Below are 26595 nucleotides of genomic sequence, written 5' to 3' on the forward strand. Positions count from 1 at the left end.
AGAGGAACAGAGGAGAAGTAGGATAAGGGTAAAGACTATACGAACTGGCCGTCTAGCACGTTCAGAACAGAGAGTAAAAGGAGCAGGTTTCTGGGCACGATAGCATAGATTCAAGGCATAGTGTACAGACAAAGGTAAGGTAGGATGTGAGTACATTGGAGGTAAACCTAGGTATTGAGTAATGAAGAGAGAGATATAGTCTCTAGAGATGTTTAAACCAGGTGATGTCATCGCATATGTAGGAGGTGGAACAACATGGTTGGTTAAGGCATTGAGCAGGGCTAGTGGCTCTACAGTGAAATAAGACAGTAATCACTAACCAGGACAGTAATGGACAAGGCATATTGATATTAGAGAGAGGCATGCGTAACCAAGTGAACATATGGGTCCAGTGAGTGGTTGGGCTGGCTGGGGACACGGCGATTCAGACAGTTAGCAGGCTAACAAGCTTAGAGTTAGTAGGCTGGAGCTAAACAAGCTAGCAGCTAGTAGACCAGGGCAAGCTAGCAGTTAGCAGACCAGGTTAGCAAGCAAGCAGTTAGCAAGAGCTATCAGACCGGGCAGGCAAGCGGGCAGTTAGCAGACCGGGTTAGCAGGCAAGCGGTTAGCAAGGGCTAGCAGTTAGCAGTCCGGGCAGGCAAGCTAGCAGTTAGCAGACCAGGGCCCGGCAGTTTAGCAGTTAGCAGACCGGGTTAGCAAGCAAGCAAATAGCAGGGGCTAGACAGTTAGCTTTTGGGGGATAGGGGACGTTGCGATGGGGGTAAGTCTGTTTTTGCCTCTTCGTGCGGTGAGGTCGATAGACAAGTCGTGGAATTAGTAGGGTTCCAAGTAGCTCTAGGTAGCTAGCAAGCCGATATTGTAGCCCAGGAGTATGCTTCGGTGGTAGCACAGGACCCCTGGCCGGGCTATCTTCAAGCTAAATTGGTGCTTGCTCTGGGATGGAAACGCTAGCCAGGAGTAGTCATCCAGGATTGCGGTTAGCTAGTTGTGAAGATCCAGATGAAATGTTCAGTTTGCGGTAGGAATCCGGGGATAAAAATAACAGGTCCGTTATGCTCTGGTTAGAGTCACGTTGTTCGAACTAGCGAGAGCTTTCCGAGCTGAAGGTTAGCTGATGGTTTGCCGACTGATATCTGGTAGTTAGCTGGCTAGCTTCAGTTGAGGGATTCCAGATCCAAAGTAAATATAAATACTTTAGGAGAAAAAAAGCAGATCCACACAACATTGGGTGAGGCGGGTTGCAGGAGAGTGTTTAGATGATGAGGTTTAGCAAAATATTTGAAAGGATATGCGACGAAAGCGACGAAAAATATGTAAAACGATATATACAAGGGACACGACAGGACAATGTTAACTAGCTGGCTAACATTGTTACTTGGTTGGTTAGCTACCTGCAGATTCATGCAGGGTAGTAACATTATGAGTTGGGATTATGGTTAATTGTTTAACTAGCTAGCTACATGTCTAAACAAAAGACTCCACTGTGCATTTAACCATTTCACTCCACCTTCTATATCCTGTACATGTGACAAATAAACATAGATTATATTTGATATATTATGTGTTTACCAGAGACGGTAATGTGAAGAACATAACCTGCACCAAAGTCAAATTAGTACAGTATATTTATGTTAGGCCGTGTCCAAATTCTATAATTCTCCGGTAGAATGCCCTGCTCTTATTTAGTCACACTCACAACCATCAGCTATTTTCTGTCATTGGCTCACAATTAACTTGTAAATAATGATTTTGTTGTGAGTTTATTTTCCTGTTATAATGAAGACAAATTAACTAAAGTGAAGACGTTGTCAGCTATATGATATGATCATTATTTGAACTGGTTTGTCAGCTAACTTAAACATTAGCTAGCTAGCTAACAAGCTAGAAACTAACCAAACATGGTTAAGAAAGTTGATTTTAGTTGCGTGGTTTGCTAGATTGACATATACTAAATTCATTTTAAACAGGTGGGGTGTTAAAATACACTAGGACCACCAGGCTGCTGATGTCATACAACCTGTAGTTTTTGTGTTTATACTTTTTATGGAGTAGAGTAGTATAGTAGAGGCCTGAGGGCACATATGTTGTCAAATGTTTTGAATGTATTAATGCTTAAAAAATGTATAACTGTCTTAATTTTGCTGGACCTCAGGAATAAATACAAATATCCATAATAAATACAAATACAAAAACCCCATAATGACAAAGCAAATATAGTCTTTTAGAATTTTTTGCAAATGTATTAATAACAAAAAACGGAAATAAAACATTTACATTATTATTCAGACACTTTACTCAGTACTTGTTGAAGCACCTTTGGCAGCGATTACAGCCTCAAGTCTTCTTCGGTATGACGCAACAAGCTTGGCACTCCTGTATTTGGGGAGTTTCTCCCATTCTTCTCTGCAGATCCTCTCAAGCTCTGTCAGGTTGGATGTCGCTGCACAGCTATTTTCAGGTCTCTCCAGGGATGTTCAATCGGGTTCAAGTCCGGGCTCTATCTGGGCCACTCGAGGATATTCAGAGACTTGTCCCGAAGCCACTTCTGCTTTGTCTTGGCTGTGTGCTTAGGGTCGTTGTCCTGTTGGAAGATTAACCTTCGCCCCAATGTCTGAGGTCCTGAGCGCATTGGAGCAGGTTTTCATTAAGGATCTCTCTGTACTTTTCTCTGTTAATCTTTCCCCCCATCCTGACTAGTCTCCCAGACCCTGCCCCTGAAAAACATCCCAATAGCATGCTGCTGCCACCACGTTTCACCTTAGGAATGCTGCCAGGTTTCCTCTAGATGTGATGCTTGGCATTCAGGCCAAAGTGTTCAATAATGGTTTATCAGACCAGAGAATCTTGTTTCTTATGGTTTGAGAGTCATTTTGGTTGCTTCCGTCTGGCCACTCTACCATAAAGGCCTGATTGGTGGAGTGCTGAAGAGATGGTTGTCCTTCTGGAAGGTTATTCCATCTCCACAGAGGAACTCTGTCAGTGTGATCATTGGGTCTCTTGGTCACCTCCCTGACCAAGGCCCTTCTCTCCTGATTGTCCAGTTTGGCCGGGCGGCCAGCTCAAGCAAGAGTCTTGGTGGTTTCAAACTTCTATTTTAGAACGATGGAGGTCACTGTGTTCTTCAAGACCTTCAATGATGCAGAAATGTTTTGGTACACTTCCCCAGATCTGTGCCTCGACACAATACTGTCTCGGAGCTCTATGCACAATTCCTTTCACCACATGGCTTGGTTTTTGCTCTGACGTGCACACACAGGTGTGTGCCTTTCCAAATTATGTCCAATCAATTGCATTTACCACAGCTGGACTCCAATCAAGTTGTAGAAACAGGATGCATCGGAACTCAATTTCAAGTCGTATAGCAAAGGGTCTGAATACTTACGTAAATGAGTTATTTCTGTTTTTAATTTTTAATACATTTGCAAACATTTCTAAAAACTTGTTTTTGCTTTGTCATTATGGGGTATTGAGTGTAGATTGATTTTGATTTAATCAATTTTAGAATAAGGCTGTAACGTAACAAAATGTGGAAAAGGTCAAAGTGTGTGAATACTTTCCAAATGCACTGCATGGTACTTACCATTTGTATACTGTGCTTGTTTTGTGTTACAGTTTTACACTTCTAATTAAACCTACCAAAGATATCTCTGGCCTGGTTCTTGGAAGATGTAGTGTTTAAGAGTACATGCTACTGTACTAAAAAAGCGCTCAATGGTAGCAATACTTTAGTGAGGACAGCACAAGGGGGTATGTTCCATGTTTAATTTCAAAATAATTGATGGCAAAAAAAAATATGAAAATATTGACATACATATCACAAACATTCATGGTCTCTGTACAAAGAAATATACATGCAAAAGTAAATAAACAAATCATGTGAAATATAACCATTTAAAATCATAATACATATGTATAAAATAGGATGATGGGACAAAAAAAGAAACAGGAACAAAATACATCCAATCCACATTCTCATGTTTCAACCTTTGTACAACTTCACAAAAATGGATTAATAAATAAATTAAAGGACATTCATTGTATGGAACTGTACAGGTGATCTGACAATGGGCCTCTCTCTCTTTCCCTTCACCTCTCCCACAGCATCCCTCTCTCTCATCTAGAAAGAAATAAGCCAGTTTTGCATGTTCCTAACAGATAAATCAATATACTTCCCTAACAGCAGGGACTGGACACTGGGCCTCTTCTGAGAGACGGGTAAAAAAGAAACAAATCAAAAATCAACTACATCAATTTAGCCAAAAGTGTAATGTAGAGTGCGACACCAGAAGATTAGGTTACCTATAATGTCTTATGGAGACATTCAAAATGGCCACCAGTCCAACCATTATAGCTTCATTGACCTGAATTGGGAGGGCTGTTCTACTGATTCTAATTCTATGGTGATAAGTTAACACCCCAATAGGGTTATAGGTCAAATAAAGAGGACTACCATCAGTGGAGCTTGCAGTACCAAGTACATGTTTTTATCTCCATTTATTACATGTACAACAGATGTCTTCATAAATAGTTGCATAAAATGTTAAAACCGCAACAATGCACATGATAAGAATGGGGGAAACATAACATCCAGTGAGTGCGTTTATAGTATTCCGTCTTCCTCCTCCTCCTCATTCACATTCCATCTGATTGGCTATATCTGCTGCCACTCAGGCTCGGTCGCTCAATTGGCAATCCACTACATTTAATTTGCAGGATTTTTTAGTCTCGCCTCCAAGAACATCCTCAAAAGCGGCCAGTTTGAAACGGGAGGGACAGAAGGCAGTTAGAGTCTATTTACAAAGTAAGGCTTAAACATCTTAAATCTGCGCAACACAATTTTTGTTTAAGTAAAAGCAAAAACAAATAATTTTCTGTTTTGAAGACAATGCAGCAGTCAGCAGAATCTCTATAGTTACTTGCAACATGGTCGTCGTCATGGTTTTTTAGATTAAGTATGTAAGCGCAGCAATCGGAAACCTCTGATTGGACATAAAACTGTCTCAATAAAGTGGAGGAGCTCAGTCATTGGATGAGTCCTCTCCAGGCTCTAAAGTAGCGTAGCGACTTTCCACTGCCGAGCATTTTCTTCAATCTTCTTGGTTTTTTTCAAATACATTTTTGAAAAGTTGTGGACAATGTTCTCTCTATACATTGGTTCTATAATAAAGGGGGTGTCCCAACAGTCTTTGAGTCATATATTGTAAAAGCACAAAAACAAAACCTCTCTTTCTCCATCTCTGGCAACAAGAGGGAAGGGATAGTTGCTATGTGTACTAACACCATCTTCCTTATCAAATGTCCTCTGAAAAGTCAGTTTGTTTGTTCAGGGATAAAATCCTCTACACGATAAAGATCGATCAAGAGGCTTTCTGTTGATCGATTGACTCAGTAAGATAGAGGAAAAACAAGTTCATTTTGAGTGTAAACCAGCAAGCAGCAGTAGACTGGCGATGACATTATGTCACCCTTGTTTTGATTGGATGATAACTCAATGTGTGTTCTCTCGGGGAAAAGTGATTGGCTAAGGATCTCTACGCCTACAGGCATCAGGTTTTGATTGGTTGAAGGACCACAGGATGTTTTATTTTAAACCACAACATATCTGAAAGAGAATGAGATCAGCGAATTTCCTTTAATTTTCTTTGAGATGTCCAGTCCCAAATCAATCTCTAGACCCTACCCTTCTAGTCACTTAATGTAGATCTGAAAGATTGGATAGGTCTAAGCAATATGGTTATATCTATACCGTCTTCACCTTGTCCTCTGATATGATAGGTGGAAATAATATTACTCCCACCTATCCAATCCTCTAAGATCTACACAAGCAACTAGTGGGTGGGAAGCTAGGACCCCATTTGGGACTGGACCAGAGGAGGCTGGTGGGAAGAGCCATAGAATGACAGGCTCATTGTAATGTCTGAAATGGAATCAATGAAACACGAGTCAAACATGTTATTTCCATGTGTTTGATGTGTTTATTACCATTGAATTGATTCCATTCCAGGCATTATAATGATCCTGTCTTCCGAAAGCTCCTCCCACCAGCCTCCTCTGAATTGGACGTTCTCTCCTTCCAGCCAGGGTTAGGGTGGTTGGGAGTGGGAATCTCTCTCCAACCCTCGCTCAGGCCCGTGGCTGTAACCGGCTCTGTAGGAAGCTCTGTACCCCTCCGATGGGCTTGGTGTCTGTCTGGTGCTTCCTTCTGTCTATGAACAGCACCAGGCGAGATGTGTCCAGACAACCCCCCTCCACCCTACCCTGGCCGTCTGCTAACCCGGCCTGGCCCTGAACCCAGGACTCCTGCAGACACAGCCCAGCCGGAGGCCTCCTTGCAGGGTCAGCCCTCAGCAGCAGGCAGACGAACTCCCGGGCCCCCTGGGTGACGCCCTGGAAGTAGTGGTGGGGGAAGCTGAAGTCTAGCCGGCAGATGTTCAGACACGTCTCCTCCACGCTCTCGTCCAGGAAGGGAGATGCCCCACTCAGGAGGACGTAGGTCACAACCCCAAGGCTCCAGAGGTCAGAGGTCAGGGCGGCGGGCTCCCCCACGACCAGCTCAGGGGAGGCGAACTCGGGGCTGCCCAGGAGAGGGTGGACGTAGTGGGCACTGTTGAGCTGGATGGCGTCCCCGAAGTCGGTCAGTTTGACCACGGGCTGGCCGGACGAGGTGTGGGACACCAACAGGTTCTCAGGCTGAAGGAAGAGAGGGAGAAAGAGGAGGAAGGAGAAGGAGGGAGGTGGAGAGCAATATGGGGGAGGAGACAGAGTATAAATAGGAGGTATAAAAAAGAGAGAAAGGGAAAGAGAGTGAGAGAAAAGAGAGAAAGGGAAAGAGAGAAGGGGAAAGAGAGTGAGAGAAAAGAGAGAAAGGGAAAGAGAGAAGGGGAAAGAGAGTGAGAGAAAGGAGAGAAGGGGAAAGAGAGTGAGAGAAAGGAGAAGGGGAAAGAGAGTGAGAGAAAAGAGAGAAGGGGAAAGAGAGAAGGGGAAAGAGAGTGAGAGAAAAGAGAGAAAAGAGAGAAAGGGAAAGAGAGAAGGGGAAAGAGAGTGAGAGAAAGGAGAGAAGGGGAAAGAGAGTGAGAGAAAGGAGAAGGGGAAAGAGAGTGAGAGAAAAGAGAGAAGGGGAAAGAGAGTGAGAGAAAAGAGAGAAGGGGAAAGAGAGTGAGAGAAAAGAGTGAAGGGGAAAGAGAGAAGGGGAAAGAGAGTGAGAGAAAGGAGAGAAGGGGAAAGAGAGTGAGAGAAAGGAGAAGGGGAAAGAGAGTGAGAGAAAAGAGAGAAGGGGAAAGAGAGTGAGAGAAAAGAGAGAAGGGGAAAGAGAGTGAGAGAAAAGAGAGAAAGGGAAAGAGAGAAGGGGAAAGAGAGTGAGAGAAAAGAGAGAAAGGGAAAGAGAGAAGGGGAAAGAGAGTGAGAGAAAGGAGAGAAGGGGAAAGAGAGTGAGAGAAAGGAGAAGGGGAAAGAGAGTGAGAGAAAAGAGAGAAGGGGTAAGAGAGTAAGAGAAAAGAGAGAAGGGGAAAGAGAGTGAGAGAAAAGAGAGAAGGGGAAAGAGAGTGAGAGAAAAGAGAGAAGGGGAAAGAGAGTAAGAGAAAAGAGAGAAGGGGAAAGAGAGTGAGAGAAAAGAGAGAAGGGGAAAGAGAGTGAGAGAAAAGAGAGGGGAGAGAGAATAAATAGGAGCTATAGAAGTGAGAGAGAGAGAGGAAGATGAGGACGACAACAGTACCTTTAAGTCCAGATGGGCTATCCTACAGTTGTGTAGGTAATGTAAAGCTTCTAGGATGTTCCGTAGGTAGCCGGCCACTTTCTCCTCAGTCAGATTCCCCCAGCTCACAATGTAGTCTAGGAGACGACCCTGATCAACCCTGCAGAGAGGTCGAGGCACGTACACGGGTCCAGGTTTAGATGGCAGCAGATTTGTGAGAATGTTAAATGTTACTGTGTGTGTGTGTAACTCACATCTCCATGACCAGTGCGTAGCTGCTGGGGGTCTCGTACGTGTCCAGCAGTGTGACCAGGTGTGTGTGTTGTAGTCGCTGTAACAGGCTGAGCTCCTGGGTCACCTGGTCTCTTTTCATCAGCTTCTTATTGACCAGCTTGACCGCCACCGTGCATTTGGTCGACTTGTGTTCGCAACGCTTGACCACAGAAAACCGGCCTCTGTGGAGAGAGTAAGTACAGAAGGGTAAACACACACACACACACACACACATGAACATACACACACACACACACACACGAACATACACACAGAGAGCTAGGAGTGATAGGAGGAGAGATGTGTAATGTACCTGCCCAGCTCTGCCACCTCAGTGTAGTGGGACTCAAAGTTGTCCTTCCAGCTCACCCTGACCCCATCATTGGACACAACTACACAGACAGGGGGAATAGTCAAATACAGGGAAAGAGGGAGAGGAGTTTGTGTGAAAATGAAACAGAAGCATGCGAGTGTGGGATTACACTAGAGTACTGTGGGAATATGTTTGTGCAAATGTGTGTGTGTTTGTATGGTGTCTCACCTAGCACTCTGAGGCTGGCTGATGATGTCACAGAGCCCAGGTCGTTAGCGGCAACGCAGGTGTAAACACCGTCGTCCTCCGAAGACACGCCTACTATCCTCAGGGTCGCCTCACCAGTCTCACTGTCACACACACACACACACACACACGTATTAATTTTAACAGCCAATAACCTTACTGTTTCACTGTCACATTACACATTTATTTGAATATGATTATACAACACCTTCAGAAAGTAGTCACACCCCTAGACCTTTTCCACATTTTGTTGCGTTACAGCCTGAATTTAAATTGCGGTTGTGTCACTATCCCGTAATAACGCATAATGTCAAAGTAGAATTATGTTTTTAGAACTCTTTACAAAGTAATAAAAAAATCAAAAGCTGAAATGTCTTGAGTCAATAAGTACTCAACCCCTTTGTTATGGCAAACCTAAATAAGTTCAGGATTAAAACATTTACTAAACAAGTCACATAATACATAATACATTGCATGGACTCACTCTGTGTGCAATAATAGGGTTTATGTCACACCCTGACCATAGTTTGCTTTGTATGTTTCTATGTTTTGTTTGGTCAGGGTGTGATCTGAGTGGGCATTCTATGTTGTGTGTCTCGTTTGTCTATTTCTATGTTTGGCCTGATATGGTTCTCAATCAGAGGCAGGTGTTAGTCATTGTCTCTGATTGGGAACCATATTTAGGTTTCCTGTGTTGTGGGTGTTTGTCTCCTGTGTCAGTGTTTGTACGACACGGGACTGTTTCGGTTTTTCACGTTTCTTGTTTTGTAGTTTATTCATGTATAGTTTCATTATTAAAGAACCATGAATTATAACCACGCTGCATTTTGGTCCGCCTCTCCTTCCCAGGAAGAATGGCGTTACAGTTTAACATGATTTTTGAATCACTACCTCTTCACTTAACCCCATGCATACAATTATCTGTAAGGTCAATATCAATATTGTGTAGAAACTATTTGAAAATACACTTCATGGCCAAAAGTATGTGGATACATGCTCGTCATGGAGTTGGTTCCCCCCGCTATAACAGCCTCCATTCTTCTGGGAATGCTTTCCACTAGATGTGCAAGCCAGTCAAATTCTTCCAAACCAATCTCAACTAATAATTTCTGTATGGACCTCGCTCTGAAACAGGAAAGGGCCTTCTCCAAACTGTTCACACGAAGTTGGAAGCACAGAATCGTCTAGAATGTCATTGTATGCTTCCGGCCTAACCGGAACCATGAAAAACAGCCTCAGACCATTATTCTTCCTCCAAACTTTACAGTTGGCACTATGCATTGGGGCAGGTAGCGTTCTCCTGGCATCCGCCAAATCCAGGTTAGTCTGACGGACTGCCAGATGATGGTGAAGCGTGATTCATCACTTTAGAGAACGCATTTTTACGGACCACACGCTTCTGCACTCGGCAGTCTCGTTCTGTGTGCTTGTGTGGTCTACCACTTCGTGGCTGAGCCGTTGTTGCTCCTAGACATCTCCATTTCACAATAACAGCACTTACAGTTGACCGGGACAGCTCTAGCAGGGCAGAAATTTGCTGAAGAGACTTGTTGGAAAGGTGGCATCCTATGACGGTGTTGTTCTCACCCTGGTGTTGTTCTCACGACCTTGGCTATTTGCATTTCGAAATGCTCCTAATTAACCATACATGGTCAAAAGTGTCAGAGATTAGTGTCAGAGATTGAGTACAACCAAAAGGTTATATTTGGTTCAGTTGTGGTTTGACCAGTACTTCTAATGAGTAGGCACCACTCACCAGTAAGCCATCCATCCTCAACAGCGTAGAGGCCACCATTGCTGTTCTGCAGAATGAACGAGTCGTGCCTTCCACCTGGCCACCACATTCAGAAGCATTTTTTCACCTGAACATTAAGAGTGGAAGCCTTCTCTGTTCACATAGTTGAACTCATTTTGGGATGGTGCTTTTATGGCGATGGGGGTGCCGTCTATTGAGCCGTTGTTATTTGTGAACCCATTGATGGCAAAGAAACCCCTCTTGATTTCAATCTGTTGTGCGATGGTGTATGGAAAGTGTATGTTACACTTCACTTAGTGTCACGCCTTGGTCTTAGTATTTTGTGTTTTCGTTATTTATTTGGTCAGGCCAGGGTGTGACATGGGTTTATTTTTGTTGTGTTTTCGTATTGGGGTTTTAGTAGGCATTGGGATTGCGGCTGAGTAGGGGTGTCTAGCATAGGTTGGCTGCCTGAGGCGGTTCTCAATCAGAGTCAGGTGATTCTCGTTGTCTCTGATTGGGAACCATATATAGGTAGCCTAGGTTTCACTGTGTGTTTTGTGGGTGATTGTTTCTGTCTCTGTGTTTGTTGTCACAAGATAGGCTGTATAGGTTTTCACGTTTCGTTTGTTGTTTTGTATATTAAGTTATTTCATGTATCGTTCATTTTTTCATTAAAGAACATGAGTAACCACCACGCAGCATTTTGGTCCGCTCCTTTTTCAACAGACGAACGTCGTTACAGAATCACCCACCACACCCGGACCAAGCAGCGTGGTAACAGGCAGCGACAGCAGAAGCAGCGAAAGGAGGAACGGACATGGGAGGATGAATTGTTCGGAGAAGGACCCTGGGATCAGCCTGGAGAATATCGCCACCCCAAAGAAGAACTGGAGGCGGCGAGAGCTGAGAGGCGCTGGTATGAGGAGAAGCAACAGCGGCAGCAGGAGCAACAATATCGGGACTACACTACTTGGGAGGAAATAGACAGGTGGGCGGTCGACCCAGAGAGAGTGCCGGAGCCCGCCTGGGATTCGCTGGAGCAGTGCGAAGAGGGTTATAGGAGAATGGAGTTGGAGAGACAAGCACGGCGGTGCAGAAGGAAACCCAAGAGTCAGCCCCAAAAATGTATTGGGGGGGCTCAGGGAGAGTGTGGCAGAGTCAGGAGTCAGACCTGAGCCAACTCTCCCTGTTTATCGTGAGGAGCCAAGGAGGAGACCAGAACCAGAGCCGGTGTTAGAGGTGAGCGAAGCAGAGACTGTGAAGGAGTTAATGGGGAAAGTGGAGGAGAGAGTAATGAGGGAGTTGCTAGCTTGGTGCTTTAAATACGGTATTCGTCCGACAGAGCGTGTCGGGATTTGATGGCACCTGGGTCAGCACTCCATACTCATCCTGAGGTGTGTGTTAGTCGGCTGGTGAAAATTGTGCCAGCTTCACGCACTAGGCCTCCTGTGTACCTACCTAGCCTTGCACGTCCTGTGCCAGCCCTGCTCTCAGGCTCTCCAGTACATCTTCACGGTCCGGTCCATCCTGTGCCACCTTCACACACCAGTCCTCCGGTGGCAGCTCTCCGCACCAGGCTTCCTGTGCGTGTCCTCGGTCCAGTACCACCAGTTCCAGCACCACACACCAGGCCTTCAGTGCGCCTCGCCTGTTCAGCGCAGCCAGAGCCTTTCTCCTCTCCAGTGCTGTCGGAGTCTCCCACCTGTTTAGCGCAGCCGGAGCCTCCCACCTGTTCAGCGCAGCCAGCGCTTTCCTCCTCTCCTGCACTGCCGGAGTCTCTTGCCTGTTTAGCGCAGCCAGAGCTTTCCTCCTCTCCTGCACTGCCGGAGTCTCCCGCATGTTCAGCGCTGCCAGAGCTGCCAGCCTGCATGGAGCAGCCTGAGCTGCCATTCTGCATGGAGCAGCCAGAGCTGCCAGCCTGCATGGAGCAGCCAGAGCTGCCAGCCTGCATGGAGCAGCCAGTGCTGCCAGCCTGCATGGAGCAGCCAGAGCTGTCAGCCTGCATGGAGCAGCCAGAGCTTTCCTCCTCTCCTGCGCTGCCGGAGTCTCTCGCCTGTTTAGCGCAGCCAGAGCTTTCCTCCTCTCCTGCGCTGCCGGAGTCTCTCGCCTGTTTAGCGCAGCCAGAGCTTTCCTCCTCTCCTGCACTGCCGGAGTCTCCCGCATGTTCAGCGCTGCCAGAGCTGCCAGCCTGCATGGAGCAGCCTGAGCTGCCAGCCTGCATGGAGCAGCCTGAGCTGCCATTCTGCATGGAGCAGCCAGAGCTGCCAGCCTGCATGGAGCAGCCAGAGCTGCCAGCCTGCATGGAGCAGCCAGAGCTACCAGCCTGCATGGAGCAGCCAGAGCTGCCAGCCTGCATGGAGCAGCCAGAGCTGCCAGCCTGCATGGAGCAGCCAGAGCTGCCAGCCTGCATGGAGCAGCCAGAGCTGCCAGCCTGCATGGTGCAGCCAGGGCTGTCAGTCTGCATTGTGCAGCCAGGGCTGTCAGTCTACATGGAGCAGCCAGGGCTGCCAGTCTGCATGGAGCAGCCAGAGCTGTCAGTCTGCATGGAGGAGCCAGAGCTGTCAGTCTACATGGAACAGCCAGATCTGCCTGTCAACCAGACTCTTCCAGATCTGCCAGTCAGCCAGACTCTTCCAGATCTGCCAGTCAGCCAGACTCTTCCAGATCTGCCAGTCAGCCATAATCTTCCAGATCTGCCAGTCAGCCATAATCATCCAGATCTGCCAGTCAGCCATAATCTTCCAGATCTGCCAGTCAGCCATAATCTTCCAGATCTGCCAGTCAGCCATGATCTTCCAGATCTGCCAGTCAGCCAGACTCTTCCAGATCTGCCAGTCAGCCAGACTCTTCCAGATCTGCCAGTCAGCCAGACTCTTCCAGATCTGCCAGTCACCCAGACTCTTCCAGATCTGCCAGTCAGCCATAATCTTCCAGATCTGCCAGTCAGCCATAATCATCCAGATCTGCCAGTCAGCCATAATCTTCCAGATCTGCCAGTCAGCCATGATCTTCCAGATCTGCCAGTCAGCCATGATCTTCCAGATCTGCCAGTCAGCCAGACTCTTCCAGATCTGCCAGTCAGCCAGACTCTTCCAGATCTGCCAGTCAGCCAGACTCTTCCAGATCTGCCAGTCAGCCAGACTCTTCCAGATCTGCCAGTCAGCCAGACTCTTCCAGATCTGCCAGTCACCCAGACTCTTCCAGATCTGCCAGTCAACCAGACTCTTCCAGATCCGCCAGCCAGCCAGGATCTGCCGGAGCCAACTACCTGCCTGAGCTTCCTCTCAGTGCTGAGCTTCCTCCCAGTGCTGAGCTTCCTCTCAGTGCTGAGCTTCCTCTCAGTGCTGAGCTTCCCCTCAGTCCCGAGCTTCCCCTCAATCCCGATCTTCCACTCAGTCCCGAGCTTCCCCTCAGTCCTGAGCTTCTACCTCAGTCCCGAGAGGCCCCTCAGTCCAGTGGGGTCCTTGGTGAGGGTTATTAGGCCTAGGTCGGCGGTGAGGGTCGCCAATCAAAGGACGCGTTACAGGGGGACTAAGACTTGGTTGGAGTGGGGTCCACCTCCCGAGCCGGAGCCGCCACCTGTCACGCCTTGGTCTTAGTATTTTGTGTTTTCGTTATTTATTTGGTCAGGCCAGGGTGTGACATGGGTTTATTTTTGTTGTGTTTTCGTATTGGGGTTTTAGTAGGCATTGGGATTGCGGCTGAGTAGGGGTGTCTAGCATAGGTTGGCTGACTGAGGCGGTTCTCAATCAGAGTCAGGTGATTCTCGTTGTCTCTGATTGGGAACCATATTTAGGTAGCCTAGGTTTCACTGTGTGTTTTGTGGGTGATTGTTCCTGTCTCTGTGTTTGTTGTCACAAGATAGGCTGTATAGGTTTTCACGTTTCGTTTGTTGTTTTGTATATTAAGTTATTTCATGTATCGTTCATTTTTTCATTAAAGAACATGAGTAACCACCACGCCGCATTTTGGTCCGCTCCTTTTTCAACAGACGAACGTCGTTACACTTAGCTGATGATTGACTCCCAAACGGCTCATCGAGGGATGCGAGCTGCCGATTGGCAAGCTCCCGCTGAAATGTGCCCATTGCCAAAAACCAGAGGATGGATAGCACTTTGATGTGCACTGGAATGGCATGTTTCCCTTTCTAAAGTAGGTCTTAAATACTCCAAAATTCCTACACGATTGGTTTTATGAAATTATATCTGATGAGTCAATCTGTACTCTCTGCAACAACAAAAAAGATTCTGTAAATCTTCTAACAGAGTAAGATCAGACATTTCTCATTCGATTGGCCATTATCTCAGTCTTTTATAGTATTTCAACAATGGTTTCACTTTTAACACGACCCTCTAATTGAACTAATTACTGGACTTTATATGGATTATTATCATAACAAATGCACTGATGTGGTCAAATTATATATAGCATGTCAAGATCTGTTACATGAATTGCACAATAGAAATATAATTACGTTGAAAAATTATTGAATTATTACTCATAATTTCAACATATTTTCCTTATTCCACCACTTGGCACTGTGCCTACAAATGTACGCACACTCTCAAGTAAACGGTCATATTGATAAACCTCACACTTTGCGTTGATATGATCCCATGCATCGTATACTGTATGCACAGATTTGTGTCTATGCGCGGTTGATAAATGAGGCCCCTGGTGTGCAAAGCACTGAAAGACTTACCCAGAAAGACAGCTGTAATCGCTGACAAAAGGTGCTTCTACAAAGTGTTGGTTTAGGGGATGTGAATACTTCTGTAAATTTGCAAACATTTCTAAAAACATGTTTTCACTGTATTGGATAATGTGTCATTATGGGGTATTGTGTGTAAATGGGTGAGAACCAAAATATATTTAATCCATTTTGAATTCAGGCTCTAACAACTATAACAAATGTGGAATAAGTCAAGGGGTATGAAAACGTTCTGAAGGCACCGTGTGCCACTTAGAGGGTCATTTTATCCAAAGTGACTTCCAGTACAGTGTGAATGTGATCCCAGGTATTTAACCCACAACAAGAAGGGACAAATGAATAGAGCTTACGGTTTCACTATCACACAGGTGTGTGTGTGTGTGTGTGTGTGTGTGTGTGTGTGTGTGTGTGTGTGTGTGTGTGTGTGTGTGTGTGTGTGTTTGTGTACCTGTAGCCGGTGCTGTGTGTGTGTATATGTGTGTTTTGTGTGTATGTGTCTCTCTCTCCCTCTCTGCATCTGTAGCCAATGCCGTGTGTGTGCATGTATGTGTTCCCCTGTGTGTGTGTACCTGTAGCCAAGTTTATGTACAGTATGTGTTCCCCTGTGTGTGTGTACCTGTAGCCGAGTGTATGTACAGTATGTGTTCCCCTGTGTGTGTGTACCTGTAGCTGAGTGTATGTACAGTATGTGTTCCCCTGTGTGTGTGTACCTGTAGCTGAGTGTATGTACAGTACGTGTTCCCCTGTGTGTGTGTACCTGTAGCTGAGTGTATGTACAGTACGTGTTCCCCTGTGTGTGTGTACCTGTAGCTGAGTGTATGTACAGTATGTGTTCCCCTGTGTGTGTGTACCTGTAGCTGAGTGTATGTACAGTACGTGTTCCCCTGTGTGTGTGTACCTGTAGCTGAGTGTATGTACAGTATGTTTTCCCCTGTGTGTGTGTACCTGTAGCTGAGTGTATGTACAGTACGTGTTCCCCTGTGTGTGTGTACCTGTAGCTGAGTGTATGTACAGTATGTGTTCCCCTGTGTGTGTGTACCTGTAGCTGAGTGTATGTACAGTACGTGTTCCCCTGTGTGTGTGTACCTGTAGCTGAGTGTATGTACAGTACGTGTTCCCCTGTGTGTGTGTACCTGTAGCTGAGTGTATGTACAGTATGTGTTCCCCTGTGTGTGTGTACCTGTAGCTGAGTGTATGTACAGTACGTGTTCCCCTGTGTATGTGCCTCTGTGTATGTGTATGTGTCTCTCTCCCCCTCTCTCTCCACCTGTAGGCGATGCTGTGGTGTCCGTTGTTGTTCAGGATGGTCTGGTCAGGTCCCCTCCAGGTGACAGTAGCTTTGGGTCGGCCACACACCTTACACCTCAGAGTCACAGTCTCCCCGTTGTCACACGTCACCTCACCCAGGGGGACCAGGAACTCCGGTGAGACTAAAGGGTCAAATGACATCATCACTGAGCAGCTGAGAGGGCTAGGGAATGTGTCATAGTGAGAGCATATCATGTATTTACATCATTTTCTGCTCAGCATCTGTAGATTGTTAGTGGTGATTTTTTCCTCGTTCTTTGATTATTATTTGGTACAGTACAATTAACTTTATTGTTCCTAAGTGTCTTGGACACAGTTAATACACTGCTGAATATCTGTATATCCATTCTGCTGTATTGAGACTAGACATTAACAGACAATAGAGGACTTACCATCATAGATGTAGTTGGGGTTTAGAAGCTGAAAAAACAAGACAGAAAACAGGATGTCAGATGTCAAAGAAGAACACTTTGCGTAGATCTGAAATGATTGGAAGGGGAGGGGGCATTGCTGGTTCCCATTGGTTGTTTACTAGCAATGCAGTAAAATTGGCACCACTTAGCTCTCTGATAGGTGTAAGCAATATGGTGAAATTCCACTTAGCCTAGCCGACCCTCTCACTTCCACACACGCACCTAGGCATTACGGGTAGGGGCTAGTGGTCAATAATGATTGGACAAAAGGATTGATAATAACTTACCTTTACAGAAACCTTATTGGATAGCCCATCTCTAGACTTCCTGTAACCGTTTTCCAGCTTGCCCTCTTTCTTTCCCTCCTCTTTCCTCTCAGACTTCTTGCGGATGCGCAGGGTGGTGTGCCAGGATGAGGACTTCCTGTTTACACAAATAGGGTCTGTTGAAAGGTATATGACATACAGTATGATATAACACTAATCAATTACATATCTCATTATATCACACAATCCGTAGTTTTAGGCTAACAATATCTTGTGGTGTCACACTAAAATCTTTCCCCGTATACTGTACATTTGCCATAGTCTCTTACTTGATGGTTCCGTCTGGGCAGTCGGGGATGATGGCGGAGGTGTGTCCAAGAACGAAACCGGGGATCCAGCCCTCGGCAGCAGGGCCCTGTTCGGTAGCGGCCCGGAACACCAGGAACATGTTCTGTTGGTTCGAGGCCAGGATCTGAACCACCTCTCCCTGGGACACACTGATCTCATCTTCCTTCAGGGCCACGTAGTCCTGGGTCACCAACATGGTCGACATACTACTGCTGCTGCTGCTTTCACTCTGTGGAGAGGGGGGAAATTATGGAAGGTTTGTAAGTATATTGAATAACTTGCAAGAAAATCCCTCCCACACACAGGTCGGTCCTCCACGAATCCATGCACCTCATTAGTAACAGGACAAACACACGGATTCGATCATGACATCCCAAACAACACACGGGCAAATCCATGGTAACAGAGTGATGCTGAAAAATGAGAGAAAAAAACGTTGCATCTGCACTGTTCTTTAAGTTAATGTGTTTTGTAAAAATGTCCTTGGAAATAGTTCAAAGTCGTCCTCTTGCATAGAGTTGTATGGTTTGTTTAGCTTTGCAATCATTGGTTTTGGTTTGACATACATTTTAAAGGGAAAAATCTCAGCATCACTCTTACCATGGCATTGCCCACACACAAACACACCTCACACACTCCGCTGTTTAGGTAGAGGAAAGAGGAAAAAGAGAAGTACTATTTGATTAAAGCACTTTCTACAATCAATCGTTCAGTCATGTGAGTGTTGTTGTTAACCATCCATTTTCTAGTTTCACACACTGCTTCCAGAAAGGTTCAGACACCTCCATGAGAGACAAACAAAGAGAGTCGGAAAAGGGATTGGCACCACATTCTTCAGAGAACAAGTTAATCAGGTAGAGTGAAGAGGAAGAGAGGTACACACTCAGGTGTTAAAGGACGGATGACTTTCAGTTTCAGTCGTCTTTGCTCTTTCGCTCCGACGAGAAGAGTTAGAGAGAAGTAATCAAGCTGACAGAAGCTTTGTCAAGAGTTAAAAATAGCAGAAATGAGAGTTGTTGTTAAAGCTTGAAGCTTTATAAAAGCCTTGTTCGCAAAAACAATTGTAGAAAGTCTTCAGGATAATTAAGTAGAGTTGTTAGACATACATGCGGTTCGTAGTAGTAGTAGTAGTGTACCACTAGTAGCAGAGTACTACTAGTAGTAGTAGTGTACCACTAGTAGCAGAGTACTAGTAGTAGTAGTAGTGTACCACTAGTAGCAGAGTACTAGTAGTAGTAGTAGTGTACCACTAGTAGCAGAGTACTAGTAGTAGTAGTAGTGTACCACTAGTAGCAGAGTACTAGTAGTAGTAGTAGTGTACCACTAGTAGCAGAGTACTAGTAGTAGTAGTGTACCACTAGTAGCAGAGTACTAGTAGTAGAGTACTACTAGTAGCAGAGTAGTAGTAGTAGAGTACTATTAGTAGCAGAGTAGTAGTAGTAGAGTACAACTATTAGCAGGGTAGTAGTAGTATTAGAGTACTACTAATAGTATAGTAGTATTAGTATTAGTAGTAGAGTACTACTAATAGTGTAGTAGTAGTAGTAAAGTACTACTAATAGTGTAGTAGTAGTAGTAAAGTACTACTAATAGTGTAGTAGTAGTATTAGTAGTAGAGTACTACTAATAGTGTAGTAGTAGTAGTAAAGTACTACTAATAGTGTAGTAGTAGTAGTAAAGTACTACTAATAGTATAGTAGTAGTAGTATTAGTAGTAGAGTACTACTAATAGTGTAGTAGTAGTAGTAAAGTACTACTAATAGTGTAGTAGTAGTAGTAGTAATAGTAAAGTACTACTAATAGTGTAGTAGTAGTAGCGGTAGAGTACTACTAATAGTATAGTAGTAGTAGTAAAGTACTACTAATAGTGTAGTAGTAGTAGTAGTAATAGTAAAGTACCACTAATAGTGTAGTAGTAGTAGTAGTAATAGTAAAGTACCACTAATAGTGTAGTAGTAGTAGTAATAGTAAAGTGTAGTAGCCACTAATAGTGTAGTAGTAGTAGCGGTAGAGACCTACTAATAGTATAATAGTAGTAGTAAAGTACTACTAATAGTGTAGTAGCAGTAGAGTACTACTAATAGTATAGTAGTAGTAGTAAAGTACTACTAATAGTGTAGTAGTAGTAGTTGTAATAGTAAAGTACCACTAATAGTGTAGTAGTAGTAGTAGTAATAGTAAAGTACTACTAATAGTGTAGTAGTAGTAGCGGTAGAGTACTACTAATAGTATAGTAGTAGTAGTAAAGTACTACTAATAGTGTAGTAGTAGTAGTAGTAATAGTAAAGTACCACTAATAGTGTAGTAGTAGTAGTAGTAATAGTAAAGTACCACTAATAGTGTAGTAGTAGTAGTAATAGTAAAGTACCACTAATAGTGTAGTAGTAGTAGCGGTAGAGACCTACTAATAGTATAATAGTAGTAGTAAAGTACTACTAATAGTGTAGTAGCAGTAGAGTACTACTAATAGTATAGTAGTAGTAGTAAAGTACTACTAATAGTGTAGTAGCAGTAGAGTACTACTAATAGTATAGTAGTAGTAGTAAAGTACTACTAATAGTGTAGTAGTAGTAGTAGTAATAGTAAAGTACCACTAATAGTGTAGTAGTAGTAGTAGTAATATTAAAGTACCACTAATAGTGTAGTAGTAGTAGTAATAGTAAAGTACCACTAATAGTGTAGTAGTAGTAGCGGTAGAGACCTACTAATAGTATAATAGTAGTAGTAAAGTACTACTAATAGTGTAGTAGCAGTAGAGTACTACTAATAGTATAATAGTAGTAGTAAAGTACTACTAATAGTGTAGTAGCAGTAGCGGTAGAGTACTACTTGAAGTGCAGTTAAAGCTTGGTTAGAGCTGTGCGTTGAAGAATAGTCTAATAGGCTTGTCGATTCTTTGGAGACATACAAGAAGTGTGCAGGAGTACAACAATTAGTAGTAGTTGTTGTAGTAGTGAAGTACTACTAGTTGTAAAATAGTAGTAGAACATGTTGTAGCAGAGCCAGCTCCAGTGGGATGCAGCAGGTCACAGGAAGACAGGACAGGACACGTCTCCCGTGGGTGCTGGGTTAGTCAACCAGGAGCATTAGCAGAACTAGGCTGCCCTGAAACCTGGGCAGCGGGTACATCTCTTACCCCATTGCTCTGGGTGGACTGGATGGACTGCTCACTGGTCGATGAGCACGTACTCATGCGGTCCGCCTCCTTGCTGTGGGTAGAGTGTCTGTGGGACCCGGTCCCTGACTGAGATGAGATCTGGCCCGTGTTTTGGTTCTGCCTCCCCAGGGTATCCACTGCCTCGCCTGGGAAGGTGAAGGAGCCAGGCCGGCTGGCTGGAGAACCAGGCATAGAGCTCCAGAAGGAACCAGAGCCAGACTTCAGGCCAGGGCTGGGGGGGGGAGGGGGGAGCGCATCCTTCCCGAAGGCTGGGGTGGCCATGGGGGAGGCCATGGGGGAGATGGTGCCCGGCCGAGGCTTGGTGGGGGTGGAGAGAACCACAGGTACAGGGAGGGGGGCCACACTGGCCCGGGGGATAGGGGAGACAGAATGGGGCTGGTCGTTTGAGGCCAAGATGGGGCGCTTGCCCTGGGGGCTTCCCCCCTGGAGTCTCACCCCATGATGGGCCTCCCTGGTCTCCCTCACCCCCCCTGCTGGAGCCAGGTCCTGCGGGTCCACTGGGACAGAGGGAGGGAGCGAGGGAGGAGGGGGGAGACGAGGGGAAGAACCTGAATCAGAAGTGAGCAACACTGAGTAGAGGGAGGGAAATGTCTTAACCAAGGAATTTCAACACACACACACACACAGACACACACACTCCCTCGGTAATACTGGGAGAGCCTCAGCCTACCTGACATCTTGTTGGGGCCATGTGAGTCTGTGGCCCCAGGGTTGTGTGGGTGTCGTAAGGGCTGGGGCAGGCGGGAGGGCTGGGGGATCCTGGAGGGCCTCCTGGATGAGCCAGCTCCACCCTGGGGAGCACCTCCAACAAGGGGACTACCAACAGCGAGGGGCCCACTTCCACCGAGCGGCCCAGATAGATGCACACCCTGTAGAGCTCCAACAGGGGCCAAACTGGGCATGACGCTCCCCACTGACGGAGCTCCGCCGCTGGGTAGACATGGTCCGTCGCTAGCCCCTACATGGTTCCTCTGGTACTCTGTAGGGGAGGTCAGAGCTGGAGAGAGAGAGAGAGAGTGAGGGAGAGAGATTTAAAAATATATATTAACCTTATTTTGGTAACATCACAACATTCCAAAATCGTGTACTGTTGAAAAAGCTCAGCTAAAAGTGTGTGTGTACCATTGAGGAAGTTGCGTTGGCTCTCCAGGATCTGGCTGATCTGAAGGGTCCAGACCTGCCGGACACCCAGGTGGGAGGAGTGGAGGACAAAGGATTCTATGCTGCTATTGGTCACGCGAGACGTCAACACAAACTTACAGGGGTCACCGTCCACACTGTCCTCCAACCCGAGACAACTGACCTGGAGGGAGGGGGAGAGAGAGTTTCACCTTTATTCAAAAATTAACGAGTGAATGAATACAGAGCTTCCAAACTTACATTGTCTTTTGATGCATTCAAAATTAATTTTGAGTTGTCTTGGTGTTTAGGAAGTTTATACACATTTCCATCATACGATGTAGAGACGATACCTTGATGCTCTTCTTATATAGGAAGCCAGGCATGGAGAATCCTCTCTTCTTGTCCAGTGGTTCACTGAAGATGACGACCTGTTCGAAGAGGAAGACCCTTCTCTCCCTCATCCTTCCTACTCCCTCCCCGGGGTCTGATACCATGAAGGTATCCTGAAGCAGCAGACGACCTTGGGCCACAATCTTACCCTAAAGGGGGAGGAAAGAAAAGAAAGAAGATCATGGGAAAAAAGTGAGGAGAAAAAACGTTGAAAGAGACGAATAAAGGAAGAGGTAAGAAGGCAGATCCAGGAAGGAGGAAAGAAAATCAGACGAGTTGATCAATTCGTTCGGTCGATTGATCTGACAATCAATTGATCCGTTTTTAAATGTAAATATCTATTTTCATTCAGGGCTGTCTTACGTCAAATCCTTGGAGCCGCCCCACGTTCATCATATCGTTGCATCTCTTTGGTAAGATGCACATGGTCTCCACTCCTTTCTGAAGGGAACACACACATTGAATGGGTCAAAACAAACACAGTTAAGGAAATACAATATAGTCTAAAAATATAGATTTTTTAAATTAGAGAAAAGTCCGTTCCTCTCCTCCTCACCTCCAACTCAACTGAATCCAACCCCGCCTTTTTAGAGAATTTGAGGAAGTCCTACAAACAAAACGAGACAAAGTTAATTGGATATTACAAAACTGTGACTTGTGCGAAACATAATGATTACCCAATGATAAGGCAACATGTTAGAGTAAGGTAGCAAACTGATTTGATACTGGCCCCCTGGTACAGCTAAGAAAATGAATGTTTTGCACCCCCTGCTGGACAATTAAGCACATGATTTGTACAGTGATTATTTCTCTCCTACACAGGATCACAAGACGATGACGAGAATAATAATAATAATAATATAATATATGCCATTTAGCAGACGCTTTTATCCAAAGCGACTTACAGTCATGTGTGCATACATTCTACGTATGGGTGGTCCCGGGGATCGAACCCACTACAAGCGCCATGCTCTACCAACTGAGCTACAGAGAACACACAGAGACTCACCCCCACCCACACCCTACCTTGAGCAGTAGTTGGTACTTCATGATTCTCTGGACGGGTTTGATGAGGAGGTCAGTGATCTGGAGACGCTGACCGAGACGTTGTTTCAGGTCTTCGAAGTAGGTGTCGATGTACTCTGATACGATGAGCTCTGACTTAGGCTTGTTCTGACAGTACACTACGTACATGTGGAGCCTCCGCTCCTGGAGACAGAACACATAAGGGTTAGGGTACAGCAGATATACTCGATTCAGACCCCGTGACTTTTTCCACATTGCTACATTAAAGCCTTGTTCTAAAATTGATTAGAAGACCCTTTCCTCAGTACTTTGTTGAAGCACCTTTGGGATTTGCGATTACAGTCTTCTTGGGTATGACGCTACAAGCTTGGCACACCTGTATTTAGGGAGTTTCTCCCATTCTTCTCTGCAGATCCTCTCAAGCTTTGTTAGGTTGGATGGGGAGTGTCGCTGCACAGCTATTTTCAGGCCTCTAGAGAGATGTTTGATAGTGTTCAAGTCCTGGTTCTGTGCTGCCACCGCCATGCTTCACAGTGAAGATGGTGACAAGTTTCCTCCAGACGTGACTCTTGGCATTCAGCCCAAAGAGTTCCATATTGGTTTCATCAGACCAAAGAGTCTTGTTTCTCATGGTCTGAGAGTCTTTAGGTGCCTTTTGGCAAACTCCAAGCAGGCTGTCATGCGCCTTTTACTGAAGAGTGGCTTCCGTCTGGCCACTCTATCATAAAGGCCTGATTGGTAGAGTGCTGCAGAGATGATTGTCCTTCTGGAAGGTTCTCCCATCTCCAAAGAGGAAATCTGGAGCCCTTTCAGAGTGGCCATTGAGTTCTTGGTCACCTCCCTGACCAAGGCCCTTCTCCCCGAGATGCTCAGTTTGGCTGGGCGGCCAGTACTAGGAAGAGTCTTGGTGGTTCCAAAATTCTTCCATTTAAGAATGATGGAGGCCACTATATTCTTGGGGACCTTCAATGCTGCAGACATTTTTTGGTACACTTCCCCAGATCTGTGCCTAAACACAATCCTGTCTCGGAGCTCTACAGACAATTCCTTTGACCTCATGGCTTGGTTTTTACTCTGACATGCTCTGTTAACTGTGGGATCTTATATAGACAAGTGTGTGTTTTTCCAAATCATGTCCAATCAATTGAATTTACCACAGGTGGACTTCAATCAAGTTGTAGAAACATCTCAAGGATGCTCAATGTCGAGTCTCATAGCAAAGGTTCTATACTTATGAATACTTATGTAAATAATGCATTTCAGTTTATTTTTATTTTTCATACATTTGCAAAAATGTCAAAAAAACTGTTTTTTCGCTTTGTCATTATGGGGTATTGTGTGTAGATTGATGAGAAAATGTTTTACTTGATACATTTTAGAATAAGGCTGTAACGTAACAATGTGGGAAAAGTCAAGGGGTCTGAATACTTTCCGATTGCACTGTATATATATGCCATTTAGCAGACGCTTTTATCCAAAGCGACTTACAGTCATGTGTGCATACATTCTACGTATGGGTGGTCCCGGGAATCGAACCCACTACCCTGGCGTTACAAGCGCCATGCTCTACCAACTGAGCTACAGAAGGACACACTCACACAGCAACAGTCAGTCACTCACATGTTTGACAAACAGCGGTCCAAGTCGGTCAGGGTCTTCCAGACACTTCTCTAACTCTCCCATGAAGAAACTGCAGAGAGAAAGAGAGAGAGAGGGTTAGCAAGGTGTATCCATATGTTGTGTGTGTGTGTGTGTGCCCGTGTGTGTGTGTCGTACTCTCTGTGCCAGTCGTAAATCTGGTGGATGTTTCCAAAGACGATCTTGTCTTTCCCCTTCATATCATCTGGTACCCCTTCCTCCTTCATCCGCGTCATATAGCCCTGAAACACACAGTCAGGGTTGCATAATCAAGCCATCACACACACACTCTAACATCAACTAACACGAGAGGAAGAGGAAGTGAGGTCAGAGGGAGGGAGGAAGTGATGCATTTTGACTTACCCCCACCACCACGCCCAGGTCTCTGACGTAGTCCCTCTCAGTCTCCACCAGCTCCAACAACACATAACTACAGAGAGACAGAGACAGCGAGAGAGAGACAGCGAGAGAGAGAGACAGCGAAAGAGAGAGACAGCGAGAGAGAGACAGAGAGAGAGAGACAGAGAGACAGAGAGAGAGAGAGAGAGGAAGCCCAATAGCCATCATCACTGTTACATCCTCAGAAAGCATGAGCTCCTGAGTTGGGAAAATCTTGTGCAATATACCGACGCATGTCTTGTATTCAAGATCCTAAATGGCCTGCTCCCCCTCCACTCAGTATTTTTGTTAAACAGAAAACCCAGACATATGGCAGCAGATCCACAAGGTCTGCCATGAGAGGTGACTGTATAGTTCCCTTAAGGAAAAGCACCTTTAATAAATCTGCATTCTCTGAGAGTGCTTCCCATGTATGGAATACACTGCCATCAGGCACACATAACTGCAACACATATCACACTTTCACAAAATGCATGAAGACATGGCTACAGGTCAATCAGATTTGTGAACATGGTCCCTAGCTGTGTGTTGCCACTTTCCATGTGGTCTGTTGTCTGTAGCCAGTGAGGTGTGGAAACACTTTGTTGCTTTTATGAATTTTGTCTTATGTTGCTCTGTCTGTATGCTATGTCTTGCTTGTCCTATGTTGCTCTGCCTGCATGCTACGTCTTGCTTGTCCTATGTTGCTCTGTCTGTATGCTACGTCTTGCTTGCCCTATGTTGCTCTGACTGTATGCTACGTCTTGCTTGCCCTATGTTGCTCTGTCTGCATGCTACGTCTTGCTTGTCCTATGTTGCTCTGTCTGCATGCTACGTCTTGCTTGCCCTATGTTGCTCTGTCTGTATGCTACGTCTTGCTTGTCCTATGTTGCTCTGTCTGTATTGTAATCGTTTTTAATAACCTGCCCAGGGACTGCGGTTGAAAATGAGCCGGCTGGCTAAAACCGGCACTTTTACTGAAACGTTGATTAATGTGCACTGTCCCTGTAAAAAATAAAATAAACTCAACTCACTCAACAGAGGGAGACAGAGAGAGACAAACACAGAGAGAGAGAGAGACAGCGAGAGAGAGAGAGAGAAAGTAAGAAAACACAGCTGAAACGCGTGTTTCAAAGTATAAAAGGGAGTTCCAGTGTATGGTGTCCATAGTAGGACAGCTTCAGTCAAATCCTACTGAGACGGAGTTTGCCCTAATATGGACACTGTAACAGTGAGCGAGAGAGAGTGAGTGACAGAAAGTGAGAAACATTGCTAGTGTGCCACATTGGAAACAATTGGAATCGCTTTAACATGCAAATGAATCTATCAATCCAGTACGTACTGTCGTCTCTTGAGGAATCCAGTCTTGCGCTCCTCCATCTCATCGATGGGAGAGGAGGATGAAAGAAGGGAGTTGTCGGAGGGGTTGAAGGAGGGAGAGCTGCTATCCCTCTGTTCTACTGAGAGAGAGCTGGGCCGGTCCTCTAAAGCCTGGAGAGAGAGAAGAGGGAGAGAGGGACGGAGAAAGAAGGAGGTAGATTGTAAACCAGATGACGC

The 26595-nt window shown here is 45.4% G+C and overlaps 1 protein-coding gene across 6 annotated transcripts in view; it reads right to left on the reverse strand.

The window, feature by feature from the left end:
- Positions 1-3748: 3748 nt before the first annotated feature.
- The window catches only part of LOC124043320 (triple functional domain protein-like), a 130421-nt gene continuing 107574 nt past the window's right edge, over positions 3749-26595 (reverse strand). For 5 of the 6 annotated variants that reach the window (XM_046361815.1, XM_046361812.1, XM_046361811.1 and 2 more), the window contains 20 exons: positions 26381-26529; positions 25024-25090; positions 24799-24902; positions 24643-24712; positions 23023-23205; positions 22553-22603; positions 22360-22437; positions 21957-22145; positions 21607-21787; positions 21155-21481; positions 20443-21032; positions 17288-17535; positions 16980-17115; positions 16672-16699; positions 16239-16401; positions 8505-8626; positions 8277-8355; positions 7945-8145; positions 7712-7850; positions 3749-6690 (listed from right to left, as the gene is read on the reverse strand). In XM_046361815.1, the coding sequence (XP_046217771.1) occupies positions 6124-6690; positions 7712-7850; positions 7945-8145; positions 8277-8355; positions 8505-8626; positions 16239-16401; positions 16672-16699; positions 16980-17115; positions 17288-17535; positions 20443-21032; positions 21155-21481; positions 21607-21787; positions 21957-22145; positions 22360-22437; positions 22553-22603; positions 23023-23205; positions 24643-24712; positions 24799-24902; positions 25024-25090; positions 26381-26529 (3672 nt within the window). In that variant the 3' untranslated portion in view covers positions 3749-6123. The remainder of the gene's footprint in view (positions 6691-7711; positions 7851-7944; positions 8146-8276; positions 8356-8504; positions 8627-16238; positions 16402-16671; positions 16700-16979; positions 17116-17287; positions 17536-20442; positions 21033-21154; positions 21482-21606; positions 21788-21956; positions 22146-22359; positions 22438-22552; positions 22604-23022; positions 23206-24642; positions 24713-24798; positions 24903-25023; positions 25091-26380; positions 26530-26595) is intronic. The other variant, XM_046361813.1, reaches the window with a different exon arrangement.

Source organism: Oncorhynchus gorbuscha, linkage group LG09, assembly GCF_021184085.1.
Source record: "Oncorhynchus gorbuscha isolate QuinsamMale2020 ecotype Even-year linkage group LG09, OgorEven_v1.0, whole genome shotgun sequence".
Taxonomy (NCBI): domain Eukaryota; kingdom Metazoa; phylum Chordata; class Actinopteri; order Salmoniformes; family Salmonidae; genus Oncorhynchus; species Oncorhynchus gorbuscha.